Here is a 19,324-nt window from a genome sequence, read left to right as displayed (position 1 = left end):
ACGTGCTCCCTTGCCAGGGTTCTTACGTTTCGTGAGGTAACTGTGAACCGGCCTCTTACTGTTTTAAATATCTTCGGTCCTGTGGCTTGCCATTTTGTGAAAATTTTTGAAGTGTAAAAATGAATACAGTGAAATACATCAGTCCTTTTCTGTATGATGTCCTTTGTGGTTGGCCTTTTGGGGTCTTAACATTTTAAAACATGTCTTCTACCTGATCCAGCAACATTCGTTGAATGGCTGGCCCACCTTCCACTGTTAACTTGTGATACTCACACAGGAAGGCGTGCACACACACACACACACAAATGTGTGTATTTCTGAGTTCTGGGTTCTACTTTGGTTCATTCATTCCTTCATTGATTTACCAAAGAAACATTGATACCAGGAATCTACCAGATGCCATTCTTGATAGTGGGGTATATTAGTAAATAAAAAGTGGCACACATCATCTGTGTGTGTTAAAATGCGAGGACTGGTGTGCGTGGGTGGTAAAACAATGAAGAGTCGGGAAGACACTGTAGAGCCCATCACCGGGTGGGAAATGAATGCGGGAATGAGCCCCCAGTAGGGAGGGTGGGGGCGAGGTGCTGGGTGGCTCGGGGACGGGGGAGCCATGTGTATGGTGGGGGCTGGGGTCTCTGAAGGACGATTCTGACAACAGCGTCCCAGCCCCAACCTGGGGGCTGGGTGGACACTGTCTGGGAAAGCCAGGGTGCCTGGCGGCCGGAGCAGGGAGCCCGGGGGTGAGCAGCAGGAGACAAGAGGAGGAGGATTAGTGTGGAACCGTGCAGTGTATGGACCTGGGGGCTGTCGTCGGGACACTCGCTTTTATTTTCACTTTGAGAAGAGCGGAAGCCATTCAGTCTTTGAAGCAGGAGTGACATTGTTCGGCCTGAGCGTGTAAGGGGTGGAGGCCCGTGGTGCCAAGGGGGGGGCCAGGGGGCCAGGAGCTGGGGGTGCAGCAGTCGGGGGAGAGGCTGGGTGCTTGACCTTGGGCGAGGTGGTGCAGGCAGCGAGCAGTGCTGTGGCTACATTTCCCCCGTTTTCCTGCCCAGGACTTTCTGACTGCGTGTCGGACAGTGTGTGACCGACTGTGGCCTTCCATTCTTGGGCTTTCCCCAGACAAGACTCCCCCTTGCCTCCGTCCGGGGGCGGGGCAGGGGCGGGCCAGGCTGGGCTGGGCCAGTGGCTCCTGCGCCGTGGGGCTGAGACCACTGGCTCATCATCCAGGTTCTGGGGGGTCCTTCCGAGCTTCTGCCTGAGGCTTCTGAAGAGACTGTTGATGATTCGTTTCTTCCGCCACCAACAGTTATGTGTCCCGGTCCTGTATAGCTCAGATTCTAGCAGATCGTCCTGAGGGAGGCGGGTCTGTGTTGAAAGCAAGCAGTCTCCCTGGAGCAGAGTTTCGTCTCTGACACGTGGACCGTGGGAGACTCCACGCTGGCGGGTCCCCCTCGGCCTGGCTCCCGGCTTTTTTTAAAAATGCACAGCGCAGAATGTAGCAAATGTGCTTTCGGGAAAACCCACCTTTGCTCGTGACACCTTGCGTATATTTTTTGCACTCTGCTCTCTAAAACGGGTGCGACTAGCCTCCGAAACACCTCGCTGGTTTTATCCCTTTGGTTCTGGGCCTCAGGGTGGGCCAACGTGGTTCTCACATACTCCCCACGTGGAAGCGGTGGGTGCCTCCCGAGTCGGCACGTGGCTCCCGCGAAGACGGCGCAGGGCGTCCTGGGCGCGCCGTGTGAGAACTCCCATGCCCTGGGGTCCTCGGTCGCCGTGCTCTCTCGCTTCAGCGGCCCTCCCCGTCATGCAGGATCTAGAGTTTGCGCTTCACCCAACTTCTGCAGTCGTGCAGCGGGAGTTTGGGGCCGCTGCCACCCACTCCATTCTATCTGGCAGTAGGAGTCCCAGTGAGGAGGATTTTCCTGGTTCTTTGCTGCTTTATTTGCATGTTAAATAATTTTTTAATGAATTTCATTTTTGTCTGTACAACACAAATACACTCCCTTTCAGTCCTTTGGCAGTTTTATTTACGAATCCCCTCCCCGTCGGTGGGATGTGAGCGCACGTTCTGGCTGCGGGTTCGCTGCTGGCCTCTGGGCGCGAGGGGCCTGCGGTGTCGTTTCACTCACCCCTTCGGACCCCCTCCCGCCACCATTCCGACCTCCTCGCCCTCCCTGCTCCGCCTCCAGCACTGCTCACCTTCGCTGTGGTCTTGGACGAGGGGCTGATGGCGAAGGTGTGAAGGCCCCACTCCAAGGCGGTCGGTCGGTCGTGGCGATTTTGTAAACGTGGTCCCTGAGCTGTGGCCTGCCCAGTGGGGCTCCCTCTCCGCTGGGGCCGGCTTTGGGTCCTCCCTGCTGCTGCGCCAAGGCCCTGACCCTCAGTGGGGGCCGGAGGGGCTCTCTCCCTTCCTCTCACTGGGTGACAGCGAGCCGCCCACCCCAGCCCCTCGTCTGGCACCCCGAGTGTGAGTCCTGCTGGTGGAGGCCTGAGTGCGGGCCCTTGTGCTTCCTCCAGCGCGTCCCAGCTGCTGCTGCTGCTGCTCTCTTGGCAAACCAGAGTTCCAGGTTCATCTTCAGCATTCTGCTGCTTCCCGTTTCTTATGCTTTGAAGTGTTTATTTTATCTGTGACTGGTTATATTTTTCTTTTTGTTTTCCTATTCCATATTTCCCAGCTGGATTTTAACATGACTCTCAGTGCACGAGAGCATGAAGTCAGGACAACATCTTGGTCAAAAGTGCAGAGAGAAGTTTCACCCTGCATATGGGCCAAACTTCTAACCTGTTTCTAGTTGTAGGTTTTACTTACTAGATTTTTAAAAATGAACAAATATATAATATTTGATTTTTAACTGATTGGAGATAGTAATTACACTTTCATTGTTTTACCCTTGTACCATGTGCTTTAATTTATTGGATGGATAATTTTGTTCCCAAGAAAAGAAAATAGGGAAACAACCTATGTCCATGGCAGATGAATGGGTCAAGAAATTATGGTATATATATATATATATATATATATATATATAAAAATAAATGAAATGCTATTCAGCCATAAAAAAGAAGGTAATCCATCCCTGGCTGGTGTGGCTGAAAATATGGTAATTTTGGTTTTGCCATGAAACCATTTTCAGGTACTTAAATGCTAAAAAGTTAGCGGCTTGCGAACTTAGTTGTTGTAAGAACTTTGGACCTCAAGGTTTATACAACTTCCTGATATTTTCAGATTCAGTTTAGCATAAAAAAGAAGAGGAACTTTGAAACATCAAATTCTGTTCCCACTTCTGCCACTTGCGGCTTGTGTCACCGTGCAGGCTGCTCTCCTCTGTGCCCGTTTCCTCGCCTGCGGCACGGGGACGGTGACCGTTTGTGCGTCGCGGGGCTGCCGTGCGGAGTAGACAGGGAAGCCCACGGGGACCACTCCGAGCCGAGCGGTGCTCCACACTCGTCCACACTCAGCAAGTGTGCGGGCGACTGTGTGTTTCCCGCTTTCCCATGTTGAATATTTGGTTTCCAAAGGAAAGTAAGTTAACACACGTTGTACACATACTCAATACAGAATGCAGAGGCATCACAGCCTGCTCCCCAGTCCTGGAGCGCCAGGAAGCCGAGCTGCTTGAACGTAGCCAGGGCAGGTCAGTCATTTCCAGATCAGTATCCTGCTGTCCGATTGGGGCCGTTTAGTGCTTGAGAAGTTTGGTCGGTGACCAGCTTCTAGGAACGAAGCGGCTTGAATGAACACAGCGCCGCCCACTGGATGGGAGTCAGCAGTTCCGGCTGCTCGTGTGTTGTTGTAGGTTATGAATGAGGTTTCCGTCAGCCTCACGTGCAGACCGCCGTGTCCCCGAGAGTCTCACCTCGCTTCGGTCAATGCCTGGAGAGGGTCTGCGGGCCATGGGGTAGGTCTGCATCTAACTGTCTGAGGAGCCGCCAGACCCCTCCACACTGGCGACGTGGGCACGGCTGTGTCGCTGCGCCACGTCACCGGCAGCCCTCGGCAGTTTCCCGGTTTTCATTTCCTTCGGCAGTTCCAACAGGTGTCTGGCAGTGTCTTCCTGCGGTTTCCATTTGCGTTTCCCTGATGAGTTAATTACAGGACGAGAGAAGGGAAGCGGTGCCAGCCAGAGGAAACTAAATGAAAAGGCCCCTGGTGTAATTGTGTCTAATAAAAGTCATTGAAAGGAGCTGCTGTGGCTGGAGGGACACTTTGAGAACGGTGTCTGGCTGCAGTGGGTGCTCCGGAGGGGGGCTCGAGGAGGCGTGTGGCTGTCACCCTGGCCCAGGTGACAGAGGGGACGGTGGTGTGGACCCGGGCAGCGAAGTGCAGCCAGCAGGCCGCGAGAGTGTTCAAGACGAGCAACGCCACCGGACGGACTGTTGGGTCGGGGCACCCACCTCTGCCCTTAGACTGGCAGGCAGGAAGGTGACAGCGGCCAGCACAGCAGCCGCCGCCCCGTGGGAACGAACCAAAGTCACACCTATTATTTTGTCACCTCGGCAAAAAACCTTTTTTTTGGTGTGCCACAGAATTGTAGCAATTGCCGTGTGTGTGCCAGGAGGTGAAAGAGGCCGGAGGGCGCTGGCCTGGGGCGACGGTGTGATCAGCTGGGGTGGGTTTGAGACTTTTACGGAAGAAATGGGGACGGGATGCACTGCTGAGGCGGCTCGGGGTGCCGTGGGCCTGCCCGGGGAGAGCGCAGTGGTGGGCGGACTGCCCGTGCACTGTTGTCACGGCTGGGGGGGCCGTGCCCTCCTCGGTGCCGGCGGTCTGAGTCCGCACACGGCATGCGGTAAGTACATACAGGTTGGAGATGAATGAGCATGGCTTTAGTTGTGAGAATGTTATACTGAGCTGCACTGTAAATTCTGTGAGCAGGAAATATATTCAGTGGAACGGTACCCAGCAGTTTATCCCCTGCACTGGAGTTTGAAAATCCGTCTAGAGGGACCTAGCCTGCAGCTCATCTGTGCACCGTCTTTCTAGATAAAGGCTGTGTGACCAGCTGGCCTGCAGTGCAGCCCTGTTGTAAGAGAGACGGTGATACAACACTTCTGACTTCTCTGGAACCTTTCCTATTTTTCTCATTGTTAGAGCGGTCCCCGAATTTGTTCTCCCCCCTTTGCAACACATTCTAGCTTTGTTATAAACAGTTCAAGCTTTGTGCCAATTCAGAAGGTTGGAGAAAACTGAAATACCATTCCCTCACATCCCCACTGCTCTTCCTTACCTGTGCTGAATTACTGAACACACACTCATACACTCGACTGTGGAAAATGTGATTGGCAGTGCAGATGAAAGTGAAGTGAGGAGTTCCTCCTTAAAGGAAGGAACCGAAACCTGTACAGTGCTTTCACGCTAAAACCTGAGTTCACCTTTGAAGCGTGTTTGTACACGTCGGTAGCGGGTAAGCCTCCTGTTTGCATAACAAAGGTCCGCGTCAGCGCCCACGCCGCTCACCCTGCCTGTGCGGATGTGCCTTCCAGGTGTGTTCTGCTCCCCCTGCTGGGCATGAAGCCGCCGCAGCAGAGCCTCTACCTGCTCGTGGACTCTGTGGATGAGGGCTGCGACGTCGCCGGAGGCGAACAGACGCCCACCAGCCTGTCCGGGACCGTGGCGGAGCTCCTGGCCGGCCACCACGAGTTCTTCCCGCCGTGGCTGCTGCTGCTCTGCTCTGCCCGGAAGCAGAGCAAGGCCGTCACTAAAATGTTCACGGGTAAGCATGACTCCTTACTGGCGTCCCCGGATGCTCTCGTCGGTGACCTGGTCTGGGTGGCTCTTTCTTGGAGGGGCGCACACGGTGGGAAGTCCAGGGTTGCACCTGTCGGCTGTTCTCAACAGTACGTTTAAAAAGTTCTATTGAAAATGAGCCACAGAGTGTTTCAGGATCCTTTGAACCGTTACCTTTTTCAAGATTGTTTTCCTGACTTCCTTCGTAAATGTCGGGGGTGTTTCATGCCCCCCAGCTGCCTTCCTCTGTGGGGGTGCGTTTATGGCGCAGTGACGGCACCGCCGCCTGTGGTGTTTCCTCCGACGCGACCGAGCATCTGGAGAGCGGTGGGCCCGCTTCTCAAACCGCCAGTGGCAGCTGGCGAGGTGGCCTTCCCGTGTGGGAGCAGAGGCGGTCCACAGCCTTTTGGGGTGCCTCCCGAACTGTGTCCTTTCTGAAACCCTTTCCCGATATGGGAAAGGACAGCGTGTGTAAATAATGTATAAAAGCACACGATCAGGGTTTTTTTAACTGAACTGTTTCACTTTTGGTACTAACACAATATAGCTGTAATTACTCCTGTTTGATTATGTAAAGCATTCTGTGTGCTTTGTAAATAAAAGGAGTGTAAACAGGGACCACTCGCAGGATTTACAGTGTAAGTGGAGAGAAAGCAATGAAGTTACTCGCCAAGTAGCCACGTCAGTTTTAAGTAGGTCTGTGCATTTTACAGTGTGGTAAAACCTAATTGATTTGTACACTTCTTAATAAAATTGAACATAAAAGTACTAGTATGTTAGGTCTGGCCGGTGTGGCTCAGTTAGTGGGAGTGTCGTCCTGTGGACCAAAGGGTCACGGGTTCAATTCTCAGTCAGGGCATGTACCCAGGTTGCAGGTTCGAGCCCTGGTTGGGGCGTATATCATAACACAACCAAGCAATGTTTGTCTCTCTCTCTTCCTCTGTCCCTTCTCTCTCTAAAAACAATGAAAAAATGTCCATGGGTGGCGATAAAAAATATATATATATGCTTTGGTTCCATCTATGAACATGGCATTTCTTCATTTATTCAACATTTTTCTTAGATTTTTCAGTTATTCTTATATATGTCCTGCACATCTCTTCCTGCTTTTTGCCAATGTTTTAAGTTGAAATACGTGGATTTTGAGTTGAGATCTATGCATCCGAACTTAAAATTGTCAGGTACATAACCCATAGAGCAGTACCATTAAGGTTTTTACTGTGTCTGAATCAGTTCCATCTGCTCGTATCTGAGCATTTAACACTCTGTGAAGAGAGTGCCTCTGCTGGGGCGCGTACTGTGCTGACCGAGAGCAAACGGCGTCAGACTCGTCGCACGAACAACCCCTTCGGCGCTGAGCAGGGTTTTCGCCCACACGTGAGGGTGTGGTCACAGGCTGCCGGCTGCCGACACGTGTCACGGGACTGAAAGAACAGCAGCCCGTTTGGAAGGGTTTTGTGTATAAAATATTAAACTCAAAGACTTTTGAAGATGTTTATACATATTTAGTTTACCTGATTCAAAAGTGATAAACATGCTCCCTATAGAGACTGTTTTAAGCGACAACATACTCAACTGGCCCATCATTCAGAGATGAAGTAGTAATCACTCTCGAACACTGTGGATTGAATTCTGTGTATGTTACCCCCTGGTTGAGATCATGCTCTATGTCAGTTCAATTCTGCGTTGTAAAGTTAACATGTATAGATCTTTCAGTGTCACCGTATTGTCGTCTTCTTAATATCTATTTTCATGGATATATAACTTATTAGTATACCAGTATGCCAGCATTCACTTAACTTTCCTATTCTCGTGCTTTTAAGTGTTCCCACACTCTCACCCCACGGAGTCCTCAGGACAATAAAGGATGCAGCGAGTGTTGGTCTATACGGACTGGCCCAGGTCCTAGCGTTCTGTCGCTCTGCTGTCCCCAGCATTGAGGAGTCGCACACCCTGATAAATGTTTTAAGGGAGAATACAAAAGTGGTCGAACATTGTAGTAAATCACTTATCTTGCCTTAAAACTCTCGAGCCTTTGTCAACCTTATAAAAATATTTTAAAGTGCTTTGGTAGCAATGTATTAAATGGTGTCTGTTCAACAGAAAGGAATTACATGTAAAATGGGCAGGAGTTGCCCTCCAAAAAAAGCACTTATTTTCAGCAACTTTAACTCAAGATATTCAAATTGTTGATTAATATTCTTCGTTTTCTATTAAGGAACAGATAACTATCATTAGTGAGGAACACTAATTGATCCCGTGTAAATTCATGTAACTAAGCACATTTTGATTTGGAAGCTCTTTGTTCTTTTAATTGTGAGCATTTCCTGTCTGTTACTTTCCTAAGTTTCCTCTCTTTTAGAGTCAGTCTTGTGGCCCCGCCCACCAGCCCTCACCCCGTCCAGCACTCACATTTGAGTTCACAACCTTCCCGCCCATTCCCATCTTAATGAGAAGAGCAAACTTCTGGGTCAGAACAGTCCAAGTCCTTGGCCTGTGGCTTGCTAGCCCTTCTACCTTGGGCGGTTACACTGACCTGTTTGAGCTTTAGCGCCTTCATTTTTAAAGTGCGGAGACCTACCTCACAGGCGTGACATAAAGAGGAGTTAGGCACGATTAGTGCTTGAAGTGCTGCTTTAAAACTACTGACTGAATGACCTCTTTGTTTCTTGGGAACTGAACCTGTTGCTATGGAGGTGTAGCCTCGATTCCGTCTTAATTATCTCAAGTTTCAGTCTTGATATCTTTGTTAAGTAGGTTTAAATTAATAGATACTGACTCATAATAGGTACCATACCCTTTCATGTAAATAAATCAGTCAGTATTGAAAAGATCATTTTGGAAACTTTGAAAAGCTGTAATATGTAAGATAGTTACTTTTTTAAAAAATGGTCTTTATTAACAGCATTCCACATGTTTCCCAAGTTAAATTGTTTTAATGACATCGTAAGTCCAAGAGCAAATGAACACACAGAAAAAGGTTTCGAGGCAAGTTATTGTACCTTATACCATTGGTAAATGTAGAGGGATATAAATTTTAATACATGTTTTAAACTCTCCTTAGATCAAGAATGCCTTTTAATCATTAAAATTTATCTTTTGAAATTCTATTGAAAGTAATCTATTTGTATAGTTAGTTAATAATCAGTTGCATGCATGTATATGTATAATTCTAGATTCCACTTTTGTATAGATTTAGAGCTGTGCAAATTTGTTATTTCTTTATATGTCATTCTGGTAGGATGTATTTTTAATACATTTACCTATTTCATGTGAGTACTGCAAGCTTAGTATCACAAAACTGAATCTGTCAGCTTCCTCTCCAGACCCGTGGTCCTTCAGGGAGCGTTTTCCGGCCTGCTCCATCAGGCCAGAGGTTCGAGTCAGCTTCCTGCCTGCCCCCCCGCCTGTCCCTCCCTCCCCAGCTGCGGCCCGCTCCGTGTGCTCTGGCTCTTACTGACAGTCCCCAAACCCGCGTCTGACTTCTTCTGTGCTGCTGCGGTGGCCCAGGCCCTCAGCGACCCTGACCCCAACCCCCGACTGGCTTGCAGGCTCCTCGGAGAAGCCTTGCCCACAGCTCGGCCCCAGCTCTGCTGTGGCGTCTGGCCTGCCCTCCACAGTGCGGGTCTGGTCACGTACTCCGCACTGGTGGGTCATCTCAGGATGAAAGTCCCGTCATCCCACAGAGCACCCGACCCACAGTAGCTGATGTACAGGGGCCGCAGCAGTGAGGCCTGCTGGAGTGTGGTGGGTAGGGCAGTAATGCGGGTGTAGTAATTTATAGTCTTAATTTGAGCACTCCACCTAAAATGTCATACGGTGTGCTGGAGTGGGATTGTCATGTTACAGAATTACATGCTTATGATTTTGTAATAAAAGATTTTGTAGTAAAAAGGGGCGTTATTTGTGCCAGACCCTGGGTACAATGTATTTGTGCCAGGCCCTGGGTACAGTGTATTTGTGCCAGGCCCTGGGTACAATGTATTTGTGCAGACCCTGGGTACAATGTATTTGTGCAGACCCTGGGTACAATGTATTTGTGCCAGGCCCTGGGTACATATGTATTTGTTTTACTGAGTTGGGCAAGAGCATTTCACCCAGTATTCATCGACCATTACTAATCTCTGCGGACTTTCTTGAGTAATGTCTTTTAAGGGAGTTCATTCACTCAGTAGTTTTTTCTTCTGTAAGATGAAAACACACCTGCCTAATAAATTCATACCTATAAATCAGGGCACCCCCTCCCTTTAGGAAATGAAATTACAGTTCCCTTTCAAGAACTTAAAAGTGAGTTTCAAGCAGCTTTAACTAGGATGTTCTCATGTTGGTTTGAATTATATTAAGTTGCCTTATGTTTACAATGCTGAAGTTGTGGCAGCATAATTTGACCAAGTTGCATCTTAAGGTTCAGGCTGTTTTTTTGGACAGTGTGACATTTAATTACTTTAATTTGATAACAGGTAAAATAATGTTATTCAAAGGCGGTGACAGGTGATATTCTAATTAGATATGAATATTCAGTCCCCTAATTAAAGCTAGTAGTATACATTTAGTTATGGAGATGGAAATACATAAACTTTTCATATGAAAAACATCAACAGTAAAAACAAACAAGTCTTATTTGTTGTGTTTCCCACAACTTTTTTCCCTAATCGCTTGCGAGTTCCGCGGGTGTCACCGTGTTTGTGTGGGCGCGTGTGGAGAACCGTCGAACGCTCGCCCCTGGAGTGGAGCGCAGTGCAGAGCCACCGGAGCGGCTGCACCTGTGGGCTGGAAAACGAAATCGTGTGTCTGCCATCACTGCGTGCTTATAGAAGGAAAATAAAACTGATTTATGTACTAACAGGCATCAGTTTATTAGTACTGGTTGATTTATCATTGACCTTTTTGCTTGTTAGCTGATTACATATTGAAGGCGTTCTCTCTGAGTGTATGACAACTTCGGTCATCGTTTCCGAAGGGTGACGTCTACTTTTTGTCTCTCTAGGTTTTCGGAAGATAAGTCTAGATGACCTTCGGAAGGCGTACATTGTTAAGGACGTGCAACAGTACATTCTTCACCGTTTGGATCAAGAAGAAGCTCTGCGACAACACCTCACGAAAGAAACGGCGGAGATGTTGAATCAGCTGCACATTAAAAGCAGCGGGTGCTTTCTTTATCTGGAACGAGTTCTGGATGGAGTTGTAGAAAATTTCATTATGTTACGAGAGATCCGTGACATCCCGGGAACTCTAAACGGGCTCTATCTCTGGCTGTGCCAGAGACTTTTTGTGAGGAAGCAGTTTGCAAAGGTGCAGCCTATCCTGAATGTGATCCTTGCAGCCTGCCGACCTTTGACCATAACGGAGTTGTATCATGCAGTGTGGACCAAAAACATGTCGCTAACCTTGGAAGACTTTCAACGCAAGTTAGACGTCCTCTCCAAACTCCTTGTTGACGGACTGGGAAACACTAAAATACTGTTTCACTACAGTTTTGCAGAGTGGCTTCTGGACGTGAAGCACTGTACTCAGAAGTATTTATGTAATGCGGCGGAAGGACACAGGATGCTGGCTATGAGCTATACCTGCCAGGCCAAGAATCTGACCCCGCTGGAAGCACAAGAGTTTGCACTGCACTTAATTAACTCGAACTTGCAGCTGGAGCCGGCCGAGCTGGCCCTGTGGATGATCTGGAACGGCACACCCGTCAGAGACTCCCTGTCGACGCTGATCCCCAAGGAGCAGGAGGTGCTGCAGCTGCTGGTGAAGGCCGGTGCGCACGTGAACAGCGAGGACGACCGTGCCTCGTGCATAGTCCGCCAGGCGCTGGAGCGGGAGGACTCCATCCGCACCTTGCTCGACAACGGCGCCTCCGTGAACCAGTGCGACTCCAACGGGAGGACGCTGCTGGCCAACGCCGCGTACAGCGGCAACCTGGACGTGGTGAACCTGCTGGTCTCCAGGGGGGCGGATCTGGAGATCGAAGACGCTCACGGACACACGCCGCTCACGCTCGCCGCTAGGCAGGGGCACACCAAGGTGGTGAACTGCCTGATCGGGTGCGGCGCAAACATCAACCACACGGACCAGGACGGCTGGACGGCGCTGAGGTCTGCCGCCTGGGGCGGTCACACCGAGGTGGTCTCCGCGCTGCTGTACGCCGGCGTCAAAGTGGACTGCGCGGACGCCGACAGCCGGACCGCTCTGCGGGCCGCAGCGTGGGGCGGGCACGAGGACATCGTGCTCAACCTGCTGCAGCACGGCGCCGAGGTCAACAAGGCGGACAACGAGGGCAGGACCGCGCTGATCGCGGCGGCGTACATGGGGCACAGGGAGATCGTGGAGCACCTCCTGGACCACGGGGCGGAGGTGAACCACGAGGACGTGGACGGCCGCACCGCGCTCTCTGTGGCCGCGCTCTGCGTGCCCGCCAGCAAGGGGCACGCTTCGGTCGTCAGCCTGCTGATCGACCGAGGGGCCGAGGTGGACCACTGCGACAAAGACGGCATGACCCCGCTGCTGGTGGCCGCCTACGAGGGGCACGTGGACGTGGTGGACCTGCTTCTGGAGGGGGGCGCGGACGTGGACCACACCGACAACAACGGCCGGACTCCCCTCTTGGCCGCGGCCTCCATGGGCCACGCCTCGGTGGTGAACACGCTCCTGTTCTGGGGGGCGGCGGTGGACAGCATCGACAGCGAGGGCAGGACGGTGCTCAGCATAGCCTCGGCCCAGGGGAACGTGGAGGTGGTGCGCACCCTGCTGGACCGGGGGCTCGATGAAAACCACCGAGACGACGCCGGGTGGACGCCTCTGCACATGGCGGCTTTCGAAGGTCACAGACTGATATGCGAGGCACTTATCGAGCAGGGTGCTAGAACCAACGAGATTGACAATGATGGGCGGATACCCTTCATACTGGCCGCGCAAGAGGGCCACTATGACTGTGTTCAGATGCTGCTGGAGAGCAAGTCCAACGTGGATCAGAGAGGCTATGACGGCAGGAATGCGCTGCGGGTTGCCGCCCTAGAGGGACACAGGGACATAGTCGAGCTGCTCTTCAGCCACGGAGCGGACGTCAACTACAGAGATGCTGACGGCAGGCCCACCCTGTACATTCTGGCCTTAGAAAACCAGCTGGCCATGGCCGAGTACTTTCTAGAAAACGGTGCGAACGTGGAGACAAGCGACGCCGAAGGGAGGACGGCGCTTCACGTCTCCTGCTGGCAGGGCCACCTGGAGATGGTGCAGGCGCTGATCGCCTACCACGCCGACGTCAACGCGGCGGACAACGAGAAGCGGTCCGCCCTGCAGTCCGCGGCCTGGCAGGGCCACGTGAAGGTGGTGCAGCTGCTGATCGAGCACGGCGCCGCGGTCGACCACACGTGCAACCAGGGCGCCACCGCGCTCTGCATCGCGGCCCAGGAAGGGCACATGGATGTTGTGCAGGTCCTCCTGGAGCAGGGCGCCGACCCGAACCACGCAGACCAGTTCGGGCGCACCGCCATGCGCGTCGCGGCCAAGAACGGGCACTCCCAGATCATTAAGTTACTAGAGAAATACGGCGCGTCTAGTCTGAACGGCTGTTCCCCATCTCCCGTTCACACGATGGAGCAGAAGCCCCTGCAGTCAGTGTCCTCGAAGATGCAGTCGCTGACCATCAAGTCCAACAGCTCTGGCAGCACCGGCGCAGGGGACGTGCAGCCTCCCCTGCGCAGCCTGCCCAACGGGCCGGCGCACGCCTTCAGCTCCCCTTCCGAGTCTCCAGATTCCACGGTGGACCGGCAGAAGTCGTCCTTGTCCAACAATTCCCTGAAGAGCTCAAAGAACTCCTCCTTGAGGACGACCTCCTCCACGGCAACAGCCCAAACCGTGCCGATCGACAGCTTCCACAGCCTGTCCTTTACCGAGCAGATCCAGCAGCACTCGCTGCCCCGCAGCAGGAGCCGCCAGTCCATCGTGTCGCCGTCCTCCACGACGCAGTCCCTGGGCCAGAGCCACCGCTCCCCGAGCAGCGAGTTCGAGTGGAGCCAGGTGAAGCCCAGCCTGAAATCCACCAAAACAAACAAAGGGGGGAAGTCGGAGACTTCCAGTAAATCGGGGTCAGCTGGGAAGAAGGCTAAACAGAACAATGCCTCGCAGCCAAAGGTCTTAGAATATGAGATGACTCAGTTCGATGCGAGAGGGCCTGCAGCCAAACCCGGGCCCGGCGCGCCCCCGAAGCAGACGCCAGCGGAACCTCCGTGCAGAATGATGGCGCCGCCCGCCCAGCAGGAGATCGGCCGGTCTCAGCAGCCGTTTCTCATTCACCAGCAAAGTGGGGAGCAGAAGAAGAGAAACGGGATAATGACGAACCCGAACTACCACCTCCAGGGCAGCCAGGTGTTTCTCGGCAGGGTCTCTGTCCCCCGCACAGTGCAGGACCGGGGGCACCAGGACGTGCTGGAAGGGTACCCGGCGTCGGAGACAGAACTGAGCCTTAAACAAGCCCTGAAGCTTCAGATCGATGGTGCCGACCCCAGTTTCAACTATAAAAAGGAAACGCCATTATAACAGGTAACGTTTGCTCGGCACACGGAGTAGAACGCCAGAGGTCTGGCTCCCGCGTAGGGGTTCGACCTCTCCCACCCCGAGCACCCCCTCTTCCCTGCCCTGCTTCTGTCGTCCGGAGTGCGGATGGTTGCACGTACTTCCTGTGTTCTATTTATTGTGTTGATTATGTGCCCCCTTCCAGCTTAAATGGAATCTTCGTGAGGGTGGGGGTTTTTATCTGTTTTGCTCGCTCCACGTACTTGGGATACTCCTTGGACCTATAGGAGTTTCTCAGTAAAAATGTGTTGAATGAATGGATGAATGGATGGATGAATGAGTATACTATTTATGGGTCTCAGATTAAGAATTCCTTCTCTACAGTCCTTTTCCCTCTTAAAAGTTCTTGGATGATAATAGAGGGAGGAACTATTTCTGTAATGATTGTTGGTTTGAATAAAATAGTGTATGTAGTGCTGAGTAGATGATAGTACATGTTAATTTTCTAACTTTTCACCCTGGAAGCCAAAGACCTAATCAGCCAAAGGTAATTTTTTGTAGACAGATTCTTAAGACTCTTCTAAGTAAACTTTGCGCCCACCAAGCATAAGTGTGGAAAGGCGATGGATGGGTGTCTTGGCAAGGGAGTTTTTAGAGGCCGTTATATTTAGGCATAAGAATTAAATGTTAAAAGCTCAAAAATAAAGTCATATTTATTAAATAACACCTCAGTGCATGTTTCATTAACTATATAGGGGAAGTTAGTGGGAAAATAGATACAGAGTTTTGTTTTATCTATGCTTTTTCTAGAAGCACATTTCTGACATTGGCGATAAATATTTCATTAGGAACCTTTCCTGACTTTTACAGGTGTGTTTACCCCGCTTTGCTTAATCATTTTTACCCTCTAACAGAATGGAACTCTTCCTTCTAGCAAATGGAAAGCTCTTTCTTAATGCTTCTTTTGTCTTTGGAGACATATTTTAGGTGCCACATTAGCATAAATCATTTCCTATACCTTTTACTAGCAGATGCCCCTCAGTGTGGCCACATCCCATTCAAAAAGAATATGTATGAAGTCGTTAGTTCATCCTCCAATGTGATTTATCTTAAAAATGTTTTGCTCTATGCTACCACTCCCCAACTCATGACACCTTTGTAAAGGCAGAGTAAAACTGTGGGTCCGGAGCAGCAGAACACATGAATTAAGGAAGCATTTTGTGGGACCTTTAGAAGTGCCTTGTAAGTGAAATAGTGAATCTCTGATGTCTACTTTGTGCATTACACAGAAAGTATATATTATTCTATGTGGTCCTGACACTGTATGTAGTCGCACAGTAAGTACAATGTAGAAATTCATATATATATATATATATATATATATATCTTTTTTTTAATCCTGCATTAGTTCCCCATCCTGTGAAACGGAAGACCTGGTGATCGGGGCGGTTCCTCAGCCACCGGATGACAACACAGCGCCCGCCGCCTGTGGGAAGGAGGCGGGGAGCGTGCGATCCACAGGGAGCTGCGGCCCCCCGCGAGCGCCGCCCTGTGCCTGACTCCTGGGCTGCCGTCTTGGTGTGACCCTCTCTCGTGCTTCAGAAACTCCACTGCGTGTGCTTTGTGTCCATTCACTCCACCAGAACGAGCACTTTTTAAAATGCAGGTGTATGCTGCAGTTCCCTGATAAAAGCTGAGAAAACTTTACGTATTTTAAGTTAAGATTTGATAAATGTGCATGTGCCATGATCAAATATATATGAAAAGGCAGTGTTCCTTGTATTTATTTTTTTGTTTCTGTGGCAAATGAATCTTAAGCCTACTGTTGAGTCACATCCGCGTTGCTGTAGTGTTCGGCTTGTTTCTTGTATCTTTAAAAATGTCACTCAATAAAATAAACCATGCAACTATTTATACTTGCTACACCTTCAGCATCGGTTAAACGGAGTTTCCGTTTAATGCCACCTTGAGGTGAAGACAACGGTATCTTCATAGATTTCAAACTAGTCTCTAGTCTTTTAGGGAGCTGCTCTAAGTCGTTGAGATTGGGATTTCCCAGTGGAACCCTCCCGATCTCTGAGTAACAGCATCAGGGAGGAGAAAGGAAAACAGACAAGGCAGAACACAGTTCTGTCCCATTCACCAGGGTGTGAGCGCACCCTCCGCCCACGGGTCATTCCACCTCCAAGAAGACGGACGGTCGCCCCCGAGGCCAGACACTGCCCAGGACAGAGCCGGACCTCAGTGGCGCACATGTAGAGGGAGGCCCAGCGGTCTCTGAGGGTAGATTGCCGATCCCCAAACAATTAGCTCATCGACTGCCCTCATCTCTTCCGTCGAGTTGAATACACTATAATTTACCAGTGCGAGTTTTAATGCTGGCTTCTCTCTCAGTTGCTTCTATGTTGCAAATCAAGCATGCTGAAAACAAGTCCGCGCTGAAAATCAGTTGGGTCGATTCCAGTGGTTAGCGGGGTGAACGTTCTTGATGGGTGTGGTAAGCGCTGCCCTTCACCGGGGACACCACCAACCTGCCCGTCATAGCACGTGTGCGGGGTTTTGGGTATCTGATAAACACTAAGCTTTGTCCACATACTCTTTCCTGTTTTCTTCCTCGGACACCTGCCTTCGGGATGGCCGCCAGGGTCGAGGGTGAGGTCCGTGACCATGCAAAAGCGAGCCGACGGGCTCCAGCGGGTGGGTGTGCGGAGCCAGCCTCCATGGGCGTGCACGCGTCCGGAAAGGCTCGAGTGTATTTGAAAGCCAAGGGCTTGTGTTTGATCTTTTTAGGAGCCCCCAAAATCTTACACAATCCAGAAATTCAGTGCTTCCCATATACCATTGGTAAGAAGGAGGAATGAGGAAAGAGAATTTGGAGATTCAGCACAAAACCGTTGCCACTAGGAGAAGAGAACGTTTAGAAAATGTCTTAGGTAACCGAGGTCAGTAATGTCATCTCGCAGGAAGGATCTCCACGTGACGCGTTGTTCACACAAACAGAAGCCGCGTGCACTTGGTTGTGGTCACTGTTTCACTCGGATCTTCTGTAAGGCCTTGCATTTTGCTTTTGTTGTTCAGAGTTGGCAAAACTCGTCTTGTTCGTGCCACCAAGTCCGAGTCGGGAGTAGGAGGTGCAGTAATGAGTTCTGTCGCCAATAGGGTGACACGGCAATAGGGAGAGCTCGAATGTGAATGTTTCAAGTATTGAATTTTTGTCCCCATGGGACATTTATTAATACACTTAACAGGACTCTTGCAAAGTAGCCTTAAAAGTGTTAATGATTCCTTTAATAAATATGAACACATACTGTTATGAGAACCAATCTTGCTCACGTCTCAGATACAGTGCATTTACATTGCTGTGGAAGATGAAGCTCTAATTTCTTACTAGGTGTATTTTTTTTAGAGAACCCTGAAAGCTGCCAGTTTTTCTATTAACCTTGAATTATTGGAATTGTATTTATTTAATTTTATTGTTTTTTTTTTTTTTTTTACAAAAATGCACCTTGTAGCCAAAGGGCAAAGATATGACTCATTACAGAAGGGATTTATGTTTTTTCAAACAGCTAAATGTTTTCATATTCATACGATAAAGACTTGAAACAGTTGGTAGGAAGAGAACCTGCTGGAAAAATAAGACTTTCGAAAGTAAGTATTCCTCTGAATGTTTTTATATTACGTTTTGGAATAGAACAAAAAATGGCTTTCAGTTAGGCTAAGGATGCCAGGAAACCCAGGTGCCCTACTTTGCTGGTCTCTTTCTGTGGGGGATTTCATACCGTGATTGAAAATGGCTTTTAATCCACTAAGGAGAGTAAAAGGAGTCCCCCAACTATAACTCCTGAAAAGCTATTTTAAAATTTAACTGGCTAAATTTTGTAAATCACCTGACACCACTACCTGCCTACGATGCCATGTGCTTTTAACACGTTTGGAATACTCCGGCTCTGCCTGCCCCTCAGAGTCATGAGCTGACAAACGGGGAGTGATGGGGAGTACAGGAACGAAGAGTAAAGATCTCAGTGGTTGTAGGAAAGTCTGCCCAGAGCCCAGTGTGTCCTGCATAGCCCAGCGGTGTCTTCTGTCCCTCACCCTTGTCCCACCCCTACGCGAATCTTCACCAAAAAGAATTCCTTCTTCAAAAGCAGGAGTCCATGCTTTTCTCAACATTGTCTGGCTATGCAAATGTTTGTTTTGCTCCGTGTCCTCCATTTATTTACATGTCTCAGCAAATGTAGATGCCAAGAAATACTTTCTTTTTTTACTTTTCCATTGGTTTGGGGTATGTAAATAGCCTAAAATGTACATTGAACTTCACATTGTAAAAGTTTTATTTTATTCCTTGTATTATATTAAGCAAAAATCCCTATGTATATGAAAGTGCATAATAAATATATTTGCTTTACAGAGGATATCTTGTCTTAATTTTGTTCTTGAACCAACAGAACATGCATGCCATGCTCATAGTAAAACAGCTAACAGTTTTACATATTAACGTATTTTAAAGATTTTACTTATTTATTTTTAGAGAGGGAAGGGAGGGAGAAAGAGAGCGAGAGAGAAACATCAATGTGCGGTTGCTGGGGGCCATGGCCTGCAACCCAGGCACGTGCCCTGACTGGGAATCGAACCTGTGACACTTGGGTTCACAGCCCGTGTTCAGTCCACTGAGCTATGCCAGCCAGGGCATATTAACGTATTTTAAATAAGTACTGAGCACATGAATTTGGAACCATTTTGCAAAGAGAGAGAGAGGGAGAGGGAAAGAGGGAACTTTCCAAAGGAAGGCAGAAAAAAAGATCTGGCCTGTAAATCTTCCCAAAGCTCCTTCCTTTCCCGACGGACACGGCACTGTCTCGCCGAGGTATGTGTCATGCCTTTGGAACACCGTGAACTGTGTGCGTGGACCCTCCCTGACGTCAGAATACAGCGGCCATCTAGCTCTCGATATTTTGGAGTTTCACTGCAAACGTGGCCATTTTTCAAATAAATTTCTATGTACTGTTCACTGAGTAAACCTGAGTCACCTCTTCCTGTGGGTGTCTGTGTTCTGGTACTGCTCTAAAGAGAGGTTTCTAG

General features: G+C 49.8%; 1 protein-coding gene across 1 annotated transcript in view; it reads left to right on the top strand.

Annotated features, from left to right (window-relative positions):
• Positions 1–18,657, top strand: part of ANKRD50 (ankyrin repeat domain 50) — a 31,884-nt gene extending 13,227 nt beyond the window's left edge. The window contains exons 3-5 of the mRNA XM_028520850.2: positions 5,491–5,720; positions 10,722–14,272; positions 15,654–18,657. Coding sequence (XP_028376651.1) covers positions 5,491–5,720; positions 10,722–14,269 — 3,778 coding nt within the window. The 3' untranslated portion in view covers positions 14,270–14,272; positions 15,654–18,657. The remainder of the gene's footprint in view (positions 1–5,490; positions 5,721–10,721; positions 14,273–15,653) is intronic.
• Positions 18,658–19,324: the final 667 nt, after the last annotated feature.

This window comes from Phyllostomus discolor, chromosome 8 (assembly GCF_004126475.2).
Source record: "Phyllostomus discolor isolate MPI-MPIP mPhyDis1 chromosome 8, mPhyDis1.pri.v3, whole genome shotgun sequence".
Taxonomy (NCBI): Eukaryota; Metazoa; Chordata; class Mammalia; order Chiroptera; family Phyllostomidae; genus Phyllostomus; species Phyllostomus discolor.
This window is presented reverse-complemented; position numbering and strand designations above follow the sequence as displayed.